Below are 19,291 nucleotides of genomic sequence, written 5' to 3' on the forward strand. Positions count from 1 at the left end.
CCCCCAGTGTTAAAAGTCTTTATGTCATTAGGGATAATACTCTATTATTTACATCAATGCCTCACATTCAGCCTACATAACAATTAGGACAACAAGACGGCCTATACCCTTTCCTTTTTCAACACAACACACAAGTTCTTGTTTATGCCCCGGTCACCTGTAATGCCGTTCTCTCTGGTTTCCTCAATGAACATCTTAATTTGCTCCATATGGTACCAAATTTGACAGGAAACCTCATCACCTGCATCAAGTCCACCAATTATATAACACTCCTCCTCATCCAGCTCCAATGGTTCATAGTTCTTTACCAATACATTACAAGATTCTGCTCCTCCTCCACTTTCAAACCTCTCTCTATGACCCGTGGCCTCCCACATATTGTCCAGATTTCTTTCAACCTTTCTTTCATGTGTTCTATGGTTTTCTGATTAGTTCTAGGTAGTTTTAGACCTAGCTGAACTGAATCCATTGCATCATTGCGTCAATGCCAAAGGCCATGTTGTGCGCATCTGTGAGACACCAGCAGGTCTGACACAATGGGAATCAGAATGACCTGGTTATGATTAAGGAGTAGGAAAATGATTGCCTGTATACACAACTAGTAAATACAGAGAAACCGTTTGCATTCACTTGATGACTCAAAGAGTTACTCTCCTGTTAGCTGTACTTGAGACTCTGGGCGAGGGAAATCTTAAGGCTATTTTTCAGCAAACTATTCCAAGATGTTCAGCAACTAGCTGCTAACTTTGTTGATATTTGCTATAGGGCTGTGCGATATGACCAAAATCTCATATCCCGATATAAGAATTCTATCGTCCGATAACGATATAAATCACAAAAATGTAACATTTTCTGTAAATTCTGTGAATCTTGGGCAGCTCGACTTGCGGGAAGTGTTTCCAGCTGCGCGTCATGTAGCTGGAGTCGAGTGTTTTAACCGATGCATGAAACTATACATTTTTAGACATAAGTTGTAATGGCCGCCGTTTTCTTTGTGAGTATTTATTACACGGCGTGCTGCGGGGAAAAGCCTGTTCTAACGTTTGAGTCTAAGGTTTATTTTTTAGCACCTGGCGGCTCTTTTTTACTTCTCATCCTTAAATAATCTGCTCTTTCACGTGATTCAGTTTATTTTGAAAAGTCTCAACAGGATCTTGAGCTTTATTGTGAAAGGTTTATGTGGAACATAAACAAGCAGACACGCGACGTTGTTGCTAACCACAATGCATAAAAACAGGCGCTTGTCCATCCGTAGTGTGGTTATATAAAATATAAAAGAAAGAGAGAACTTTAAGAAATTAATATAGCCACTACAGTGACCATCAAAACGATGAAAAAAGTAAACAGTTTATTTTGCGACACCACGAAACAAACGATAGCGTAAAATGAAACGATAGACGTTTTTATATTGTAATCCGATATATATCGTTATATCGAACAGCTATATATTATATTTGTTGCTTAGTGTTGGGAGGGTAACATACAGACTAGCTTTCTGCTTATCATAAGAGTAATGAAACCAAAACAACTTGCCGGACGGTATAAAAATACTCTACAGGGATTTCCAGTCAGGTGATAATCCTTTGTTGGTTTATAACTACAAGCATAATCAAATAATCACTTTCACATTACACATATCAATTTAACCTCTTAGGGACATAACTATAGCCATTAATGTAGCTTTAACAAAGCTTTGATGAAGAAAGTACAGATACCTGTGCTTTAGGAAGAAAACTAGTACTTGTTGGATTAAGCAGTGTATTGAGAAGAGCATCTGAAAGAACATTTTTCTACGCTCCTTTTTTCATGGAAAATATGTCAGCCTCTGAGATGAGCTCTATGCCACAAGGTTTCATGTGACACCCACAGACTACAGTTCTTAAACAGGCCTGGCACTAATGACAGCACCAGGCAGTCATAGGGGCTCTAAAGGATAGATAGCCCAAGGCTATTCATCTATTGTCGGATCCCTCTGAGGTCTTTTCAGCACGTAAGGCCACAGATGATATGTATCATCACAATGAAAGGCGAATTCAAATGCTACCTTGCTTTTATCTTGTCTCGTGAAATTAAATCGTAGCGTATTGATCTTGACTGGCGATAACACTGTTATTCAACAAGAACCCATTAGAGGGACGATAATAATAGTAGTCACTGTCATTAAGTGCAATGTTATAAGGAAGCCAGGCAACAGGGAAGACCTGCAGCCTGATGTATACAAAGTGCAACAGCACAAATGAAATTTAATTAAACCTGACAGATGACTTTATGTTCTCACTGCTAATAAGGCTGCGATCTGCTTGACATTTGGAATTCAAACCCACATGTGTCTGTATTGTTTAATACCATCAGATACAGTACAGATCAGCAACATTCACTATTTCTGGGAAAAAAAATTGCTTTGTATTATAACTAAAAGTGTCGGTATGCATACATTACCATTTCCTTTGATGTTTGGTCTCTGTTTTTTCCAGGTGGGCGTTTGCCCTTTTTTTTTATTTGGTTCAAAGTGGTTTGAAAGTTGAATCGCTCCAGGTGATTTCCAGGCTCTTGGGTAGCAAAGCCAGGCTTTTCCAATGCTATCAGCAAAAAATCAACACACCAAACCAATCCATCTACTTGCCATGCTAATACTGTGCAGTACAGGTGGATGTGATATTTCGTGCAGCGTCTGCTGCCTACACGCTAGAGAGGGATTCGCCGTGGTAGCCTAAGGGATACTTCATTGCAACAAGCAGAGAAAAAAACATCTGGGTGTATACTATATCAAATGTGTTTTTACAGGACCCACGGCCTCAAGGCCTTTGTAAATAAGTAATGATCAACAGATTGGCTGTGGGTTTTGAAGAGCAGGCCTTTGTCAGTTTTCATGATGTGCCGGGTTTTCAAAGACTTTGCCTGCTCTTAGTGCTTGTGTTAGAGAAAACTAGTGCAGTGCTGCCGAATTAGAAGATCGACATAATGTGCATGTCTGCCTTCTTCTTTATGGCTCTCTCAGCTGTCATTACGCTCCTCCAGAAAACACCTGGCCTTATGTTTCGGGGTAATGATGTGTGAAGTCTTGTCAAACGTGTCATCATAAAGCAGTGAATTATGCTGCTGATCAGTTTGAATCTTTAGAAGTACACAGAAGTGACACTCACGGACACTTCTTCGCTGTTTAACGAAACAAACCACGCAAGAGGGAAAAAAAAGCGATCACGTTTCCACGAGACAGTTTGCTTCTAGTTCCAGCAAACTAACATGACCTGTCTGGAACTTAGCAATGACGACCTCACTGAAATTAACACCATTTCCACGGGCTCCTTGATGGGTCATAAGACACATCTAACTGCGGGATGTCATAACGCGTTTGGTCACATCGGAGTGCCGTGACATACACGTCATGTCTGTTACAGAACTGCTGAGGCAATTGGCAGTGCAGGGTAGTGACAGGCCGTCATGGCTGACAGTGAGCGATAGCTATCCTGGCAGAGCTCTGCCTCACCAGTCATCTTCACAAGGACAAACTGAAGTGACAGCAGCTCCACTGAGTGAGTGGTGAAACATTTGACTTTTGATGGAATATTTAGCCAAGGTGTAAAACCACTAAATGCTTTCACTCTTATTAGAATTTGAATTGCACTCTCATGTGGATTTTAAGCACCGTAATTCCAGATTTTTATGATCATTTATGATTGTCCTGGTTGTAAACCTGTAAACCTACAGTTTATCAAAGCTGCCGCCTCCGCTTCTTTTGATTACACTGAAAAAAGAAAAACGGCGATATCTGATTTCATGCAACCGACAGTCTAGAAGCAGCAAATGGGAGTGAGTCTCATTGTTTTTAGGACCCCCACTTTCAATATATTGGAGTGTATATTATTATTTTTTATTTCACGTTTCTGTTAACATTGTACTTTAATAAAACAAAAAAACAATGTGCATGCTTTGACATCGAAATTTTATCGTACACGCACTTTTTAAAGTGAAGCCGCATCGACAGAGAGGTAGAAAAGACATTTCCCTCTACTGCTACTTATATTCTTGAAAGGACATCCAGGTCTTGCCTGGGGGTATATGAGCCCAAAGGCGGGGTTTTTTCGGCTTCAGTCTCTTGGAGCCTGAGGGATGGTAGTTTCAGCTGACACTTTCATACATACTTAACATGTTACTTAAGGTGCCCATTCTTTTGAGGTACTTGGATGGATTAAAGAGACGCTCTTGTTACGAGGGGAGGACTTGAACAATTTAAAAGGTTTTGGACAGAGACCGAAGACTGTTGTCTGGATTTTCAGAAGATAGCATCTTTAACTTTGATCTGAATCTGACAAAGTTGATTCAGGGCAAAGGGATTTGTGTTGAGCAGTACTACTAATGTGGCTGGTCACGTATATCGGTTGGCTCAGACAATCTTTCTTCCGCAGATAAAAAAACGTTTCGTTGGGATCAGCTTGATGAGATGTTAAATTTGGGTAACTTACAAATTTCTGTTAATCTTTTTCATACCATAGATCCTGTGTTTGATTATTCTATTACATGTATCAAAACCTTTTATTTAAATTAACTGTATGACTTCATAAGATCATATCCCCCTGACCAGAACAAGCATGGTAGAAATGCAGGTACTCGTGTTGGGAGACAACTTTTAGTGGTCAGCGTTAATGTTCACCAGTGAAATTAGTTTATATAGTTCTGATGGTCTGTTTAAACATTAATACCCTTCACTTTGGAAAGCAAATACGGTTGGGCAAATTGCTGAAATATTTAAAGTCTGGTCTGTTAAAGCTTTTACCACGCAGCGCACTACGTCAAAAGCTGTATGCAGTAAGGGGGCGTAATTGCATCTCCGTGCTCATGCCAGTCAACGCAGTGTGTTGCTGCCATCTTCTTCCGCCTGGCTGCCGCTGCTGATGTCACTCTGCTTGATGACATGGCAGTTTTGTTGGCATTTCTGCAGATGGCCTCTGACAGGAAAACGAAAAGAGGAAGCGGAAAAACTAGGAAGAAAGCAACCTTTTTTTTTCTTTTTCTTTTTTTAGTAAAAGCAAGTTATTTGCAGATTGCCAAATATTCTTATGGTTAATTTATAAAATGTATGAAAATGAAATGTGTTTTTTTTTTCTTCTTTCTCCCTCCCATCTTTTTGTTTGATTAGACATGACCCACTCCTCATCCTGGGAAACGAGCAGATTGAGAGCATGGACGAGAACGTAAAGAAATATGACTCCACGGGGATGTTTCACTGGTGCCCGTCCAAAGACATTGAGAAGGTCATCTTGGTGGGTCCTGCTCCTTCACTCGGTACACGTCATTTGTCCCGACACTCTTCTCCCTGGTGACAGATGTGTCATGTCACAAAGCACTATCAGAGGTTGACAGGGCACTTAAACACTCTGTAATGAGGTGTTTGACATGTCATTTGCTACAAGAGAGCCCTGCACTATGGAAAATTTCTTGTACTAATACATATGCCATTTTTCAAATTACTTTCATTGCAGTGCAGAACTGCATGATATATTTTACAGGGGGGGCAGGCTCACTGCAAAAGGAGAAAGCGCTAACATTTGTTGGAAATGCCCATTTATGCAAATTCCAGCCAGGAACATATTGATCCCTTATCCCTTTCTGTCCCTCTCAGACACGGAGTGAGGCAGCCATGACTGTTCTGAGCGGTCATGTGGTCGTGTGCATATTTGGAGACGTGAAATCGGCGCTGATCGGTCTCCGAAACTTTGTGATGCCTCTGAGAGCAAGCAACTTTCACTACCATGAGCTGAAGCATATTGTGTTTGTTGGCTCCCTTGAGTATCTGAAGCGGGAATGGGAAACTCTGCATAATTTCCCCAAAGTCTCCATTCTGCCCGTAAGTAGAGAAAAATCAAATGTTTATCTAGATCACGTCAAAGTGATGCCTTTGTATTTCTAAACTGGTGTGCATATAATGCTCATTAACAAATGTATTTTGTGGGAAACGTGATACTGTTTCATCAGTATAAAGAGCACATTGTTATTTTGCAAGCTGTCCTGCAAAATGCTCATTGTTAACAAATCTTAAAGCCATCAACAATTTGTGGTTTTCGGTAGAATATTAAATCCTGGACATTACATAATGATTAATATTTATGTGGTTATGCTAGCAAAGGATTTGGCTAGGTTCATGGGAACATTGTGGATTTGATTATGCGAATTTCTGCCTGAACTTTATTAGGGAAGCTATGCATGACTCCCAGAATAAGGAATCCTTATTTATCTCATATTGGACTTAGTTGCATCCTGTCAGTTCATCTGCCCAACAAGCTTCAGCGCTGTTCCTTCACCTTTTAAGCCAGATGTCTACTGATTGGCTACAAATTTCAATCAAACGGATAGCAGGTGGCTCACAGCTAAACCTCTGTACCTGAATTGATTATATTGAGGTTATTCTCTCTTTCTGAAATCATACAGTGCCAGAAGGGGGAAAAAAAGTCAGAAAGCTGAGCACCAAGGGACAGATTTATAAACACGTTGCATCAGCACAAACTGGGTTTAGGTGTAAAAAAAAATAATAAAAAATTGTATTGTATTGTTAGTATTTACAAAGAGATAGCAGTGAGAATATTATGCGTAAGAGGTGACATGAGCATGCATCAAGACATGGGAGGAGAATATTTAAATCAACTGCACAAATCAACGTAGAAATTTTTGCAATAGACACTAAGGGCGATCGTGGCTCAAGAGTTGGCCGGAAGGTTGCCGGTTCGAGCCTTGGACAGTCTCGGTCGTTGTGTCCTTGGGCGAGACACTTCACCTACCGCCTACTGGTGATGGCCAGAGGGGCCGATGGCGCGATATGGCAGCCTCGCTTCTGTCAGTCTGCCCCAGGGCAGCTGTGGCTACAACTGTAGCTTGCCTCCACCAGTGTGTGAATGTGAGAGTGAATGAATAGTGAAATTGTAAAGCGCTATGAGGGCCCCGGAAAGCGCTGTATAAATGCAATCCATTATTATTATTATTTACTGCTAATTGCGTTGATATTTAACACAGAAAAAAACACGTCTTAACTTGTGCACTTTATATGAACTGACTGTGCTTGTGTTTATAGGCACAACCATTAAACTAACCACACCCATGAGCACTATGAGGATTTCGCTCACATGCTTTTTTGTCCCATTTAGTAAATCTGGCCTGAAAAGTCTTAAGCTCGAGCTTACAGTGATTACTTGCACATTCACTGACCTCATTATTTGAAACTTTGTTCATGTTTAATATGAGCATCCACAATTTTTTTTCTTCCACCATTAAAGGACTTTGTGAAAGACATAATTAGCAGTAGCAGCATTTGTCAGGACTCGCTAGCAGCGTGTAGTATAATTTGGAGCATGCACACGAGGCCGACATAAGTTTCGAGTTTGCCTGCCGTTCAAAATTTTGATTTATTTCTTGTACCTTATAGGTGAGATAACAAATTCTCTCCTTCACTGGTTCTCAAAGGGCACACCGTTGAGTAGGGCAGATCTGAGGGCTGTCAACATCAACCTCTGCGACATGTGTGTCATTCTGTCAGCCAATCAGAACAATATTGACGATGCATCACTGCAGGACAAAGAATGCATCTTGGCGTCACTCAACATCAAATCTATGCAGTTTGATGACAGCATCGGGGTCTTGCAGGCTAATTCTCAAGGTAAGGAGCGCCCTATCATAGTTCACTGCACTGCCTGGAAGGGACAGGGCCCTGGCACAGAGAATATTCCTCAGTGGGTGCTGCTTGGCTGACCTGGTGTCACTGTGTTTGACAGTAAACCCAGCTGACTATTCCTCAGGTTACTGTAACAACTGGTTTCTTCACAAACTTAATTGGTGGCAACAAGCACAGCTCTGGCACAAGAGATTTGCCTGGCTTGCACATTGTTATTTTTCAATATCTAAGACTACTTTCATAAAACGAATGTGTGCAATGTATTAAAATTGCATGTTATAGCTTTCTAAATGACACTTGAAGCACTCAGTTAGCTTCAGATGGTCTTCAGTAAGGGGCCATTATTTGGCACTGAGAGAAATCCTTTTAGAAACCTTTTGGCCTCGCGACGGGTGGAGGGTGTGGTGGTGGTAGGGTCTCCAACGATTTCATTATTCCTCTAATACATGTATGACCTCGCATGGTGCTGCTTAGTCAGCAGTAAGTGATGGATATCACAACATACCCTATGTATTATACATACAGCATCACTGATTTAATGTGCTTACTTGTCAGTCTGAGGAAAGCAAGAAATGTCAAGTCAATTTGGATTCAATCTTGCGTCACTGATTTTCTATTTCATGACTCCATATTGTACATGGTTTTTTTTGCATATGTTTGTAAAACGTTTGTCTCCATGCACACACAATCAAGGGGAAATAAAATGAGCTGTTTGTCACATCTATTATATATAAATCAATACTGGTCGTTGTCAAGAATATGGTAACACTGCACTTTACACCTTACTCGCGGCTGCAAATAGATGAAATAACCCCGACATATTAGTTCTGCTGATGTGCATTATCGTAACCTCTAAAATCAAGCACTGAACCTAGTATTAACTGATGTGCTTTGTGTGACATGTATGTCCATTTAGGCTTCACACCACCAGGAATGGATAGATCATCTCCTGAGAATAGTCCAGTCCATGGACTGGTGAGGCAGACCTCTGTCACCACTGGAGCAAATATCCCCATCATAACAGAACTAGGTATGGTTTGCTGCTACGTGTTGATTGATATGCTAGCTCTGCTGTTTTATGTTCTTTTCAGTGTAGTAGTTGTAAACAAATCTCCGAAAACACAAATTATGCAATTAGAGGCTGTCATCACTTGATTAACTGTACTAAAAGTGGAATTTGTTTATGCTTTTGTTTTGTCCCTTGTTGACATGTACCAGTAACTGTTTTTCCTTAACACTTGTCTAGCGCCATTAGCAAAGCCAGGCAAAAAACTGCCTGTGATTTCATTCAGTCAGGATAAAAGCAGTGGGACCAGCATACAAATGATAACTGAGCTGGGTAAGAAGAAGTGCCTCTGTCCTGTACTGCAGTGTCGTAACTGCTGCTGCCTCCATATCAGCTTTCTTTTGATTTCTCGTGCTGCACAAGAGGCTCAGTCCATTCCCATGGCATCACTTTGAGCACATTTTACCCTTGGTTCTGGTTGAAATTGCCTGTCTTGTTTTGGCTCCCTATCTCAAAGCAAAATTTCTCCCTTTTATTTTTCTAAGAATTACAGGGTCTTTGATCCCTCAGAAGTCCTTGTGGCTGTTTTCATAGCATCTTCTGTCGGATCACATTCTCTGGCCCGTGCCCTTCTTTCATCTCAGCCCTGTCGATATGACTGACATTTATTTCTGTCCTCACAGAAGAAGCAGTTCTCCAACTAAATTTTACATCATTACTTTCTTCCAGCTACTGCATGTGTTTTTGTGCTCAAAGACATCTTTAAAGAAGGTTCTGGGGCAATGGAATACTTTCATTTGACTTGACATGCAAGTACAAGTAATTGGAAGTTCTGTCTTGGATTTACAAGACAAACAATGGCATAATGGTGTTACTGATAGTGACCTCAGGAGGACTTTAAGTTAAGGCCTGGAACTTTGACAATATGCATGGTGTCATGAGTGTGCATGAATGGCCTGGATATGGAATGTGGCAGAGGCAAGTTGGCCACAAGGCTGGATACAAACACCAGACACATATGTCATTTCAGTTCTTTTAAAGAAACTAAAATGTGGTCCAAATTTGGAACTAAGCAAATGAGGAGAATATGCGAAACTATTCACCGATTTCTAATACAGTCCATATCTGCTGCTACTGACTGTTGTGCACAACCGCTGTATTGTTGTGTCCTCCTCTTCACGTGAATCAAGCATTTGCCATGTTGGACTCAGTGTGCAGTAAAAAAAAAACCCCAACAAAAAACAAGCTGAACTGAAATAGCTAATAAAATGAACATGTTTACCCCATAGTGAATGACTCGAATGTTCAGTTCCTGGATCAAGATGATGACGACGACCCAGACACAGAGTTGTACCTCACACAGCCTTTTGCCTGTGGGACAGCATTTGCAGTCAGTGTGCTGGATTCCTTAATGAGTGCGGTAAGTCAAAAAATCGAATTTCTAATAACATCTGTCAATTGCAAAATAGGTCAACTAAACAGTCGCGATATTGACTGATATTAGCTATTTACTGATAAATCTGTATCAGCCGTCTTAAGAGCTTGAAAAGAAGAAGATTGGGCTTTTGTTTGTTTCACTTCAGTCCAAGAAGCAAAACGTGGATAATCCTAGGTATTTAAACCCTAATAGGGCTCGGCTAAGCTCATGTGATGATACACATGTGTTCATCTCCAAAGGGGAAACTCCCACTAGGGTTTAAACACCTGGGACTCCTCAAACCTTTTGGTTATGGAACTGAAGAACCCTCTTGGATGAGATGAAATAAAAAATATAACCCTTAATAACGACACATAACAAATGTTTTTTTTGTGTCGTGTGTCTAAAAGAAAAAGAATAACCGCTAATATACTGAATTCTTTACTGCCAAATATCGGTATCAGTATTGTATCGGTTTTAAAAATCCTATATTGGCCAAGCTTTACGACTAAATCTAAAAAAATAATAAATATAATAAAGTAGGCACATTCTGGTCCTCTGTTAAAAGAATGAATGACAAGACTGGAACTTGTACAAGGCATGATGGCTTCATTTGTCTGCCTTTCAGTTTGAGTGAGGTTAGAACAAAGCTGCCTTCAAGTGTGCTCCAGTGTAGACAAAGGTAATGCTACCTAATGGACAGCCCTCATCCATCATCTGAGTCAATAGTGCTGTCAGCAGCCAAGGGAGATGTCACCATGCTGTACAAGCAGGGGGAGACAAGCGACTGCAGTGAAAAGAAAAGGGGAGACATTTGCCCTTGTTAAAATCAGCAAAGCAATAACTGAGGAGGGATTAGAAAGATAACAATTACAGAGAGGAGTATATCTTCAGGTTTAGTGTGTGGTTTATAAAGCGGACTTTTTTCTTTCTTATATAAAGCTAAGTAATAAATCCTTGGACAAGTGTGAACATGGACTCGCTGCTCTGATGGAAGTAGGTGTGACCTGCAGTAACTGGATTCTCCTGTCTTTTCACTCCATGTTCAGGCCAATGTGATGCGACAGAGCAGGGTTAGATAGCACCATTCAATCTGCCTGGCACGCTGAGAAGGTTCAGTTGTGACTTTGGGAGTGTTTGCTTAAGGACTCACCCCCCTCTAACTTCATTCCTTCAGACATACTTCAATGATAATATCCTCACCTTGATCCGGACGCTGGTAACGGGCGGGGCGACACCGGAGCTGGAGGGGCTGCTGGCAGAGGAGAATGCATTAAGAGGTGGCTACAGCACACCACAGACCCTGGCAAACAGGGACAGGTGTCGCGTGGCACAGCTGGCCTTGTACGATGGGCCCTTTGCCGACCTCGGGGTAAGTGATTGGTCTTGTCACCTGGGGGCTAAGGACATTTTTGTCAGCTTGCTTTGTGGGAGCTGCTGTTACTGAAGGATGCAGAGTAATAGGGATGGGATGGGGATGTAAAACTGTGTTGAGTGATTGTGACATAGCTGAAATTGTATAATGAATAGAAAATAAAGTTATATTTATCTATAGAATGAGCATCAAATAATTTTGGCATTTATTTAAGATGTTAGTTTTAATAGCATATTGTTAATAGCATATTGACTGATTGTTAGCACTTACGTAGATGGATCAACTGAAGAGCCAGATGCATTTCTCAGGTCGTGTTTCAGGTCTTTTCTGGATGTTTCCTATTTCTTAAGGACACAGCTTTCACACACTGGTCATCTGCTGGGTCATCTGCTGTAGATAGATTTTAAAGCCTGCCACTTTTTCTTTTGTCCTCTACTTGTTCAGTTTCCTCAAATTTTTTAAGGACGCACTACACACCATGAGATATACTAAGTTTCAAGCTAATATATTTTGGGAATTTACATTTGTCGGTCCAAAAATACTATGTTTGCTGGTATTTTTCATAAACTCAAATCAACTAAAGACATGGGAACAAATGATGGGTTTTGTGAAAGGTTGCTAGTAATGAAGTGACTAAAATTTTAATTTAAAAACTTCTTTTTTTGTTTTCCTAACTCATATTCATATGATTTAAAAGAAAAATCCTCTGACAGTGGTCAGGTACAAGAACTGAACTGAAAATGACTGAAAGCAGCCAATGTCCAAAGAAAAACTAAAAGCCTTCAGAAAGCTTGGAAAGCTATTTCCGAAGACAACTTAAAATTTAGTCTGACTCCTAGGAAGCTAAATATAAACAAAGGAGGGGTGGTTCAAGACTCCTGTACAATACTATAAATGGCAGAACAAAGCTAATGAGCCTAGGAGGCTTCTTTTATTTTGTGCTATGGCTCTCTTAATATTCTCTAATATTCCATGAAATCCATCATTGCTTTACCCTGGTGACTGAATCCTCTAATTGTGGCAGTTCCACTTCAACTGGAATGAGTTAACTGTGTGCTGTAAAATGTTGTTGTTGAATGCTTGTGTTTCTTGTCGAGTTTGTAGAGTTATCTGCTTAATTTCCACGGCTTTCTGCTTTATTATCCAGCTGTATCAGATAAAGACGTAATGCTATCACTTTTGATGCTAGAGATCTATTTGCCGATTTTATTTGAGTGTGGTCAGGAGACAATTTTGTCCTTCATTTAACAAACAACAGTAAACAAAACAAAGAGCATGCAAGGGAAAAGAAAAGACTAAGTTGTGTAACACAGATTCTATTTTTCTATGACGTTAATATGTATTTTTAGTGTTGGTTTTACAAAATACAAATTGTGTACTCATCAGTTTTATGTTGCTCTCTTACAGGATGGTGGTTGTTATGGTGACCTGTTTTGTAAAGCCCTAAAAACTTATAACATGTTGTGTTTTGGCATCTATCGGCTACGAGACGCACATCTAAACACACAAAGCCAGTGTACCAAACGGTATGTGTTCTTGCATTTAACTGAAATCCAAATAATAATGGATTCATTTATTACTTTATTTATAACTGGCCTCACATCTGGTCCCTTTTTCCTCTAGATATGTCATAACCAATCCACCGTATGCATTTGAGCTGGTGCCCTCAGACCTGATATTCTGCCTGATGCAGTTTGACCACAACGCTGGCCAGTCTCGAACCAGCCTCTCCCATTCTTCCCATTCATCCCATTCTTCAAGCAAAAAGAGTTCCTCCGTCCACTCTATCCCCACCACCAACCGCACCAACCGAGCCAAAAGCAGGGACTCGCGAGACAAACAAAAGTATGTGCCCCTCTAAAGCTCTGTGACTGTCTATGTCCGTGACTGGTGCCTGCCGACAGCGTTTGTCTTGTTTGTCCAGACAGACTTTCACACGTCTGAGTGTCAAAGTGTGTATGTCCATCTGACTGTGTATGTATGTGCCACTTTTGTGTTTAACAAAGCATTTTAGTACAGATTGGTTTTCCTCTTTAGCAGGATTGGCTAATATTGCAGGTCAAAGAATAACTGGAACTCCCCTGGACTGAGCATTTTATTTCTGAGTTTCATTCCATCCACTAGCTGTTTTTTTTCCCACATTCTTGTGTATTTGAAAGCCAAGAACAGTAGTAACATCCTGACTAGTACACTTTGAGTCAAGTGCAAATATAGATCAGGGTTTCTGCAACTAATTCTGTCCAGTTAACCGCTTACCAACTTTTAATTAACTACGAAAGCCTTACCTATACACACAGACCCCTCTCAACCTCCATCTAATGTGGAAGAAAAGGATATTATTATATATGTGACACTGGCAAACACATCATAGAACATGACAAAGTAATTACCCTCAGGGTAGTAAGTGACAAACATTGTACAACCTCCATCTTTCCTTTTTGTTTTGCTAATATCCAGCACCTCTGTGATTATGGCCACCGTCTCTTTCCACTTGTAGCATTCCAAGTTTTGTTTAATTTCGAATTAAAGCTGAAACGTATTGTACTAAACTGCACTTTTCAAATTACATGTCTTAATGTCTCATGTCATGTCAATGAATTCTTGCACATCGTGTCCTCTCAATGCCTTTTGATTTGCGTTAGAAAGGTGCGCTTTTAGTTAAATGTTACTTGCCACCCTGAACTATTAGTTATGTCAAGACAATTTGCAAGCATAAAATGTTACGGTTGTTAATAAAGTTTGACCCGCACAATGTGAATGTCACATTTCAGTTTTATTCTACAATTGTTAAACTTTGTGAAGAGACATTTTCATGTATTATGATTACCACTTTTATTACCAGTAATTAGACTGGTAAACTGAATCAGAATTTCTATGCACCGCTACAAATTGGGCCCGTAACTGCTTAAAGTCAAGGTTCAATAAAGCAGTGAGTACTACACTGTCAGCATACGACAGCAATAGCTAGCATTTTTTTCTCTACAGAGTATTCGACCTGCAACCAAAGGAGCTGGAATCCTTATATCTTCTTATTGCCTTTGTCTTGATTTCACAATTTAGGTCTTACTTCAGTTTGAAGCCTTACTACACCTGTGGTCTCCACAGATGACACTATAGTTGGTGTGAATCGCTATAGGGAGGTGTTTCTGCTGTGGAAATGTACATGGCATCCTATCTAACTCTTAGCTAGAAGCAGGGATAGTTATTCAAAGTAGATTTCGTACTTCCAGATTTTATTACTTTGGCTAGACTTTCCCAATTCAACATCATGTTCGGGCTTACCAAGTCCCCGACCACATACACTTTTTTCAAGTGATTGATAAGCTGACAGCTTCAACCATAGTGTATTCAAGACACAAGCAGCTGACTGGATGATACCACTTTGATCAGTCATCAATCTTTTATAATGGTACCACGTATACCTACAACCCAGTGTTTAAATATTTTAAACACTGGCAGTAAGTTTAGATTGTGTAAATAATTCTTCATAGTTGGCCCCAGCCCATTTTTAACAAAAGCAGTGTCCTCAAATGTATTTGGCTTTTCTTTCTCTCGATAACTCTAAAAAAGTAAAGAATCCATTTCCTATCCATAAGCTTTCAACTTGCAATTTGCAATATAGAAACATAACAGCTGTAAAGCATTACACTGTACAAGAAGACAGAGCCTCTAAGCTACACTTAGAGTTTCAGGACTTATCTGTACACTATGGTTGTTCTCTATAGGCTGTACAATACCAGGTCCCATAATGAAATAATGCCTTTGTTAAGTACACTTAACCTGTACTTTTAGTGCAATATACCTTATTATAATTACACTGTGGTGTCTGGCAGGTGTTTGTTATAGAGTGCCTGCAAGTTGGCATAATGAATCAGGTGAATCATTTAATTAAAGACTGTAAGATGGATATATAAAAGGTTGTTGATTTCTTGGAGTTTTGAAACCAGAGAGGATGGAAACCGAAGACACGTCATCACATTCGCCATCACAAGTCTTTAGATAATGAGCATTCCCTGTAAATCCTCCTTTATGAGTCGAATAACAGCCATAATTTCCCAAATAAACCATATTATGTGAAACTATTGATTAAAGTCACCAGTTGCATATTTACTGAGTTCACAGACTAATGAAGCTTAGAGCTATTTTACCATGTACATCTATACAACAGGAAGTCTTATTTGGAACCAGGGAAATAATTCCCTGCTGGGCAAAGAACATTAGGGCCCTTCTGTATCGGCTCTACTTGTCAGGCTCAGGACCGACATCCATCTTTTATACTGTCTATAAGTATGCCTCTGTGCTTCCGAATAACTCATTTTATGTCTTTACTAATGTATGTTGGACCATAAAGTACAGACTTGTTTGAATCACAAAAGCTTGTTTGTGCCATGTGCAGTATTTGTATTTGCATTAATTACTAAATGTTGTTAATCAGGCCTGTCCCCAAGAGTCCTGATGAACCTTAAGTTCATGGGTTCGGTTCATGGGGCCGGTTATATTTATTGAATATATTCCCGGTATGGATGGGGTCTAAGATTGTTTGGTTTACTATAATTGTCTGTCTCTGAGTATATATTGATTACAGGTATCTCAGTATTTTACTGTTATTAACACAGTGAAGGGACTTTGCAGAATTGACAGAGGTATGCATTCTACAAATAATAGCAATATCATAATATTTTCATATTCATTCAAAGGGAATGCTCATGTGTCACAGCTGCTGAATGAACACTACAGGCTTTTTATGGTTAACAATACTGCTCATGCTCAGTTAATACGATGCATTGCACTTTTTTACAGAGATCCATTTAACACACCAGTGTATTCGTTTGATTTAAAAACATCTGACGTGCAGCTGCATGCTGGTATTTCCATCTGAAACTTGGAGATAATTTTTGAAAACTGCTTTAACAATAGGCATGGGAAGATTATGACTGTCTGACATACATTATTATGCTGGATGCATAATAATGGCACTTAAAGATATTTTTACATGACCTATGTTGTTTTCCATTATCTTTTTTTGTGATTAGTGGCAACCTACTGTTTAACCTACTCCAAATCCATACGCAATGAGATCATCTGCTGGTTTTATGCCTCCGATCTTCCTGCTCTGCCTTTTCTGTTATTAATGGTCACATTAGTATTTTCCCACTTAGCTTACACGTAGTGTACTACTTTCTCTTTTCAAAGTGCAACAAGGATAAGTAGAGTTGGCCAAGGTATGGAAGTGAATGAATATGCATGATATTACATACTTGCACTGAACACGGTCATGTCCCTGCTGACATGTTGCCCTCTGAATGAAAGCCAAGTAGTTTAGCATTTCCAAATGACTGCTTCAGGAGAGCATGGTTGTGACCTAAGCAGCACAGTTCACGGTGGGTTTGACTGTAGAATGTGTGACTGCAACTGAATGGTTTGATGCTACATTTTACTGTTGTTTAATGTTTTGTTACTGGCACCATGTTTCTGCTGGCACATGTATTAATGCACCACAGTATAACAGCCCTAGGTCATGACCATGGACTTTGCCAAGCGGATGAATCACATTGTAGAATGTCAGGTTATCTATTTCCTTCTTAACCAAAAAAAGTTGCATCAAGCCAAAAGTTTGAAGTCCTTTATAAATAAAAGGTTAGAAAATATACGTATACATATAATAATTATGAAGGTGGAAGTCCTGCATTAACTTGTAATTTGGTGAAGAGATTTTGCTTCACTGGAACTTGCATGTTTTTAGACTCAACAAAGCTGCATGCTTCATGGCAGTATATTTTTAAAAAATGGCCATAAGATGAATGGCATTATGCTACAATCACACTTGGAGACAAAAGTAGAGACAGCAACACAATCAAAATTATTGCAAATGTGTACGATGAACCTGAGATCTATTGCCTCCGACCGCTCGCTGTCACTTGCCCTCTCAAACTGCACCGAGAGTCTGCTCTCAGTTTGCAGTTGAATGGCAATTATGTGGGATAAATTAGTGAAAATCACAAATCCTTTGCTACTCTTGTCTACATGCACAGAAACATCTTGCATTTTAACCTAAAGCAGAAATTTCACAAATAGTTGCTACGGGATGGAGATTAAAGTGCAAAATTGCACAGGCACTAGGCAACCTTGCTTTCTAGATTAATAAATAGGGCGGCAGTTACTTGCAAACATTCGCCAATCTGTGTGAGAGTGATTACAGTTATTTGAAGACAGTTTGCCTCCCACCAGGCGATCTGTGCAGTGCCATTGCGTGCAACACCCTCAACCCAGAGGTGGAGGGTGTGGCATGCTCAATCGCTGGGCAACCAGTTGGCGACTATGACTACTTGTAATAGACCCCTGACAGTAAAAAAATTAAATACAATCACTGGGCAAATGCTAATTTCTCCTAATCACAAGGAGGTTGCTGTCCTATTTTTACACTAGCGTGATTGAAATATTAGAGAGGGAGGTAAAAACATAATGAGTGATATTTTCCCACCACTAAACACTCACCGTGGAGCTTAAAATACCTTCGTAAAGCAACAATTTAGGCAAAACATATTTTAAAATGTTATTAGTGCATGTAAAAATACATCATATTAATGCAAAATATTTGACCTCCATGTAGCATTAACTGTCTGATGTCCTCCCTTCTTGTCTTTTTATGATTTTGACTCTTTCTCAGAAAAGACATGGTTTACAGATGAGCAACAGAATACCCACCAGAGGACCATAAAGCTCAAGCCTGTGAATACTCTCGCCGTCAATCACATCAGTCGATATACTGTACATCCGCAAGCAGCTTGATTCCACCCATCAGAGAAGCAGAGCACAAGCGCCGAGTTCTGGACGCGTGCTGGTTATTGGACTCCTAGAAGACTCATCGTGTAGGCGTCCGTCCGGAATCTGAGATATCGCCTCATCTGCAAACGCAAATCATCATTTTTTTCATCGTATAAGGCGAACATGTACTGCTTTCGTCACCTCTGCAGCAAGTTTATTTTACGTAATCTTCATTAAAGACAATCGTTGTCAAATATCACAGTCACTCAGCTATTGCACAGCTAACCTTTAGCAGTGGCCAGACTCCATGACTTTTTTGTTTTATTTTGGGGAATGATGGTCACGTCAACAAGAAAAGCAATGTTAAAAAAAAAAAGAATAACTACTTCTAATACTGCTAAAAGGGGTGTTTATTAGGATTAATGGATCAAGTTTTGCAATTGTAAAAGTTGCCTTCTTAGCTGTGTATGAACAACTACTACTACTTCTGCATTTACGTTAACCAATGTTGCAGAGTTAGTCTGTACAGTATGTTTAAAATGTGTATTTTACACCCAGCTGCAACCCCACCACAATGGCATTGTTAGTGACTGACTCTCAGTGATTCCTTTGCCATTTGGAGCTAATTCACAACATTTGTGACAGTTACGACGGCCAGTGTCCATATGTAAATGGCATTTGGGTCCAGCCTTATCTGAATCCATTTATGTTTGTCTTATTTTTTTTGCCTTTTTTCAGGTGTTATAAATGTTTTCACGTTGCTATTTCAAGTTGTCCAAAACCCCGGAACTGTTAACAAGTATCTGCATCTGCAAAATTTCTTTTTGTTTTTAATAGCCAAATATGATAGAGCTGTTTTTTGTTGGGTTTTTTTTGTTAAATTATAAAACAACCAAAAATCCAAAAGTTTGTTCATTTTACATTTATCCATTTACTTAAGTCACTATAAACAGCTAAGCCAAATGCTATGACCATATATGATATACTTGTAGGTAAGATGAATGTAAAAGCCACATATCGCATAAAGTGGGCATCATTTAAGTCCTCCTTTGGCTGTAAGCACTGCCT

The 19,291-nt window shown here is 39.7% G+C and overlaps 1 protein-coding gene across 5 annotated transcripts in view; it reads left to right on the forward strand.

Annotated features, from left to right (window-relative positions):
- LOC146512596 (calcium-activated potassium channel subunit alpha-1a) overlaps positions 1–18,288 on the forward strand; it is a 97,565-nt gene extending 79,277 nt beyond the window's left edge. For 3 of the 5 annotated variants that reach the window (XM_085171320.1, XM_085171321.1, XM_085171319.1), the window contains 9 exons: positions 5,138–5,261; positions 5,621–5,845; positions 7,453–7,645; positions 8,577–8,690; positions 9,956–10,086; positions 11,261–11,455; positions 12,866–12,984; positions 13,082–13,303; positions 18,126–18,288. In XM_085171320.1, the coding sequence (XP_085027446.1) occupies positions 5,138–5,261; positions 5,621–5,845; positions 7,453–7,645; positions 8,577–8,690; positions 9,956–10,086; positions 11,261–11,455; positions 12,866–12,984; positions 13,082–13,303; positions 18,126–18,147 (1,345 nt within the window). In that variant the 3' untranslated portion in view covers positions 18,148–18,288. Of the gene's footprint in view, positions 1–5,137; positions 5,262–5,620; positions 5,846–7,452; positions 7,646–8,576; positions 8,691–8,906; positions 9,000–9,955; positions 10,087–11,260; positions 11,456–12,865; positions 12,985–13,081; positions 13,304–18,125 lie in introns of all 5 variants that reach the window. The other 2 variants (XM_085171318.1, XM_085171322.1) reach the window with 1 other exon arrangement.
- Positions 18,289–19,291: the final 1,003 nt, after the last annotated feature.

This window comes from Neolamprologus multifasciatus, chromosome 8, assembly GCF_963576455.1.
Source record: "Neolamprologus multifasciatus chromosome 8, fNeoMul1.2, whole genome shotgun sequence".
Taxonomy (NCBI): Eukaryota; Metazoa; Chordata; class Actinopteri; order Cichliformes; family Cichlidae; genus Neolamprologus; species Neolamprologus multifasciatus.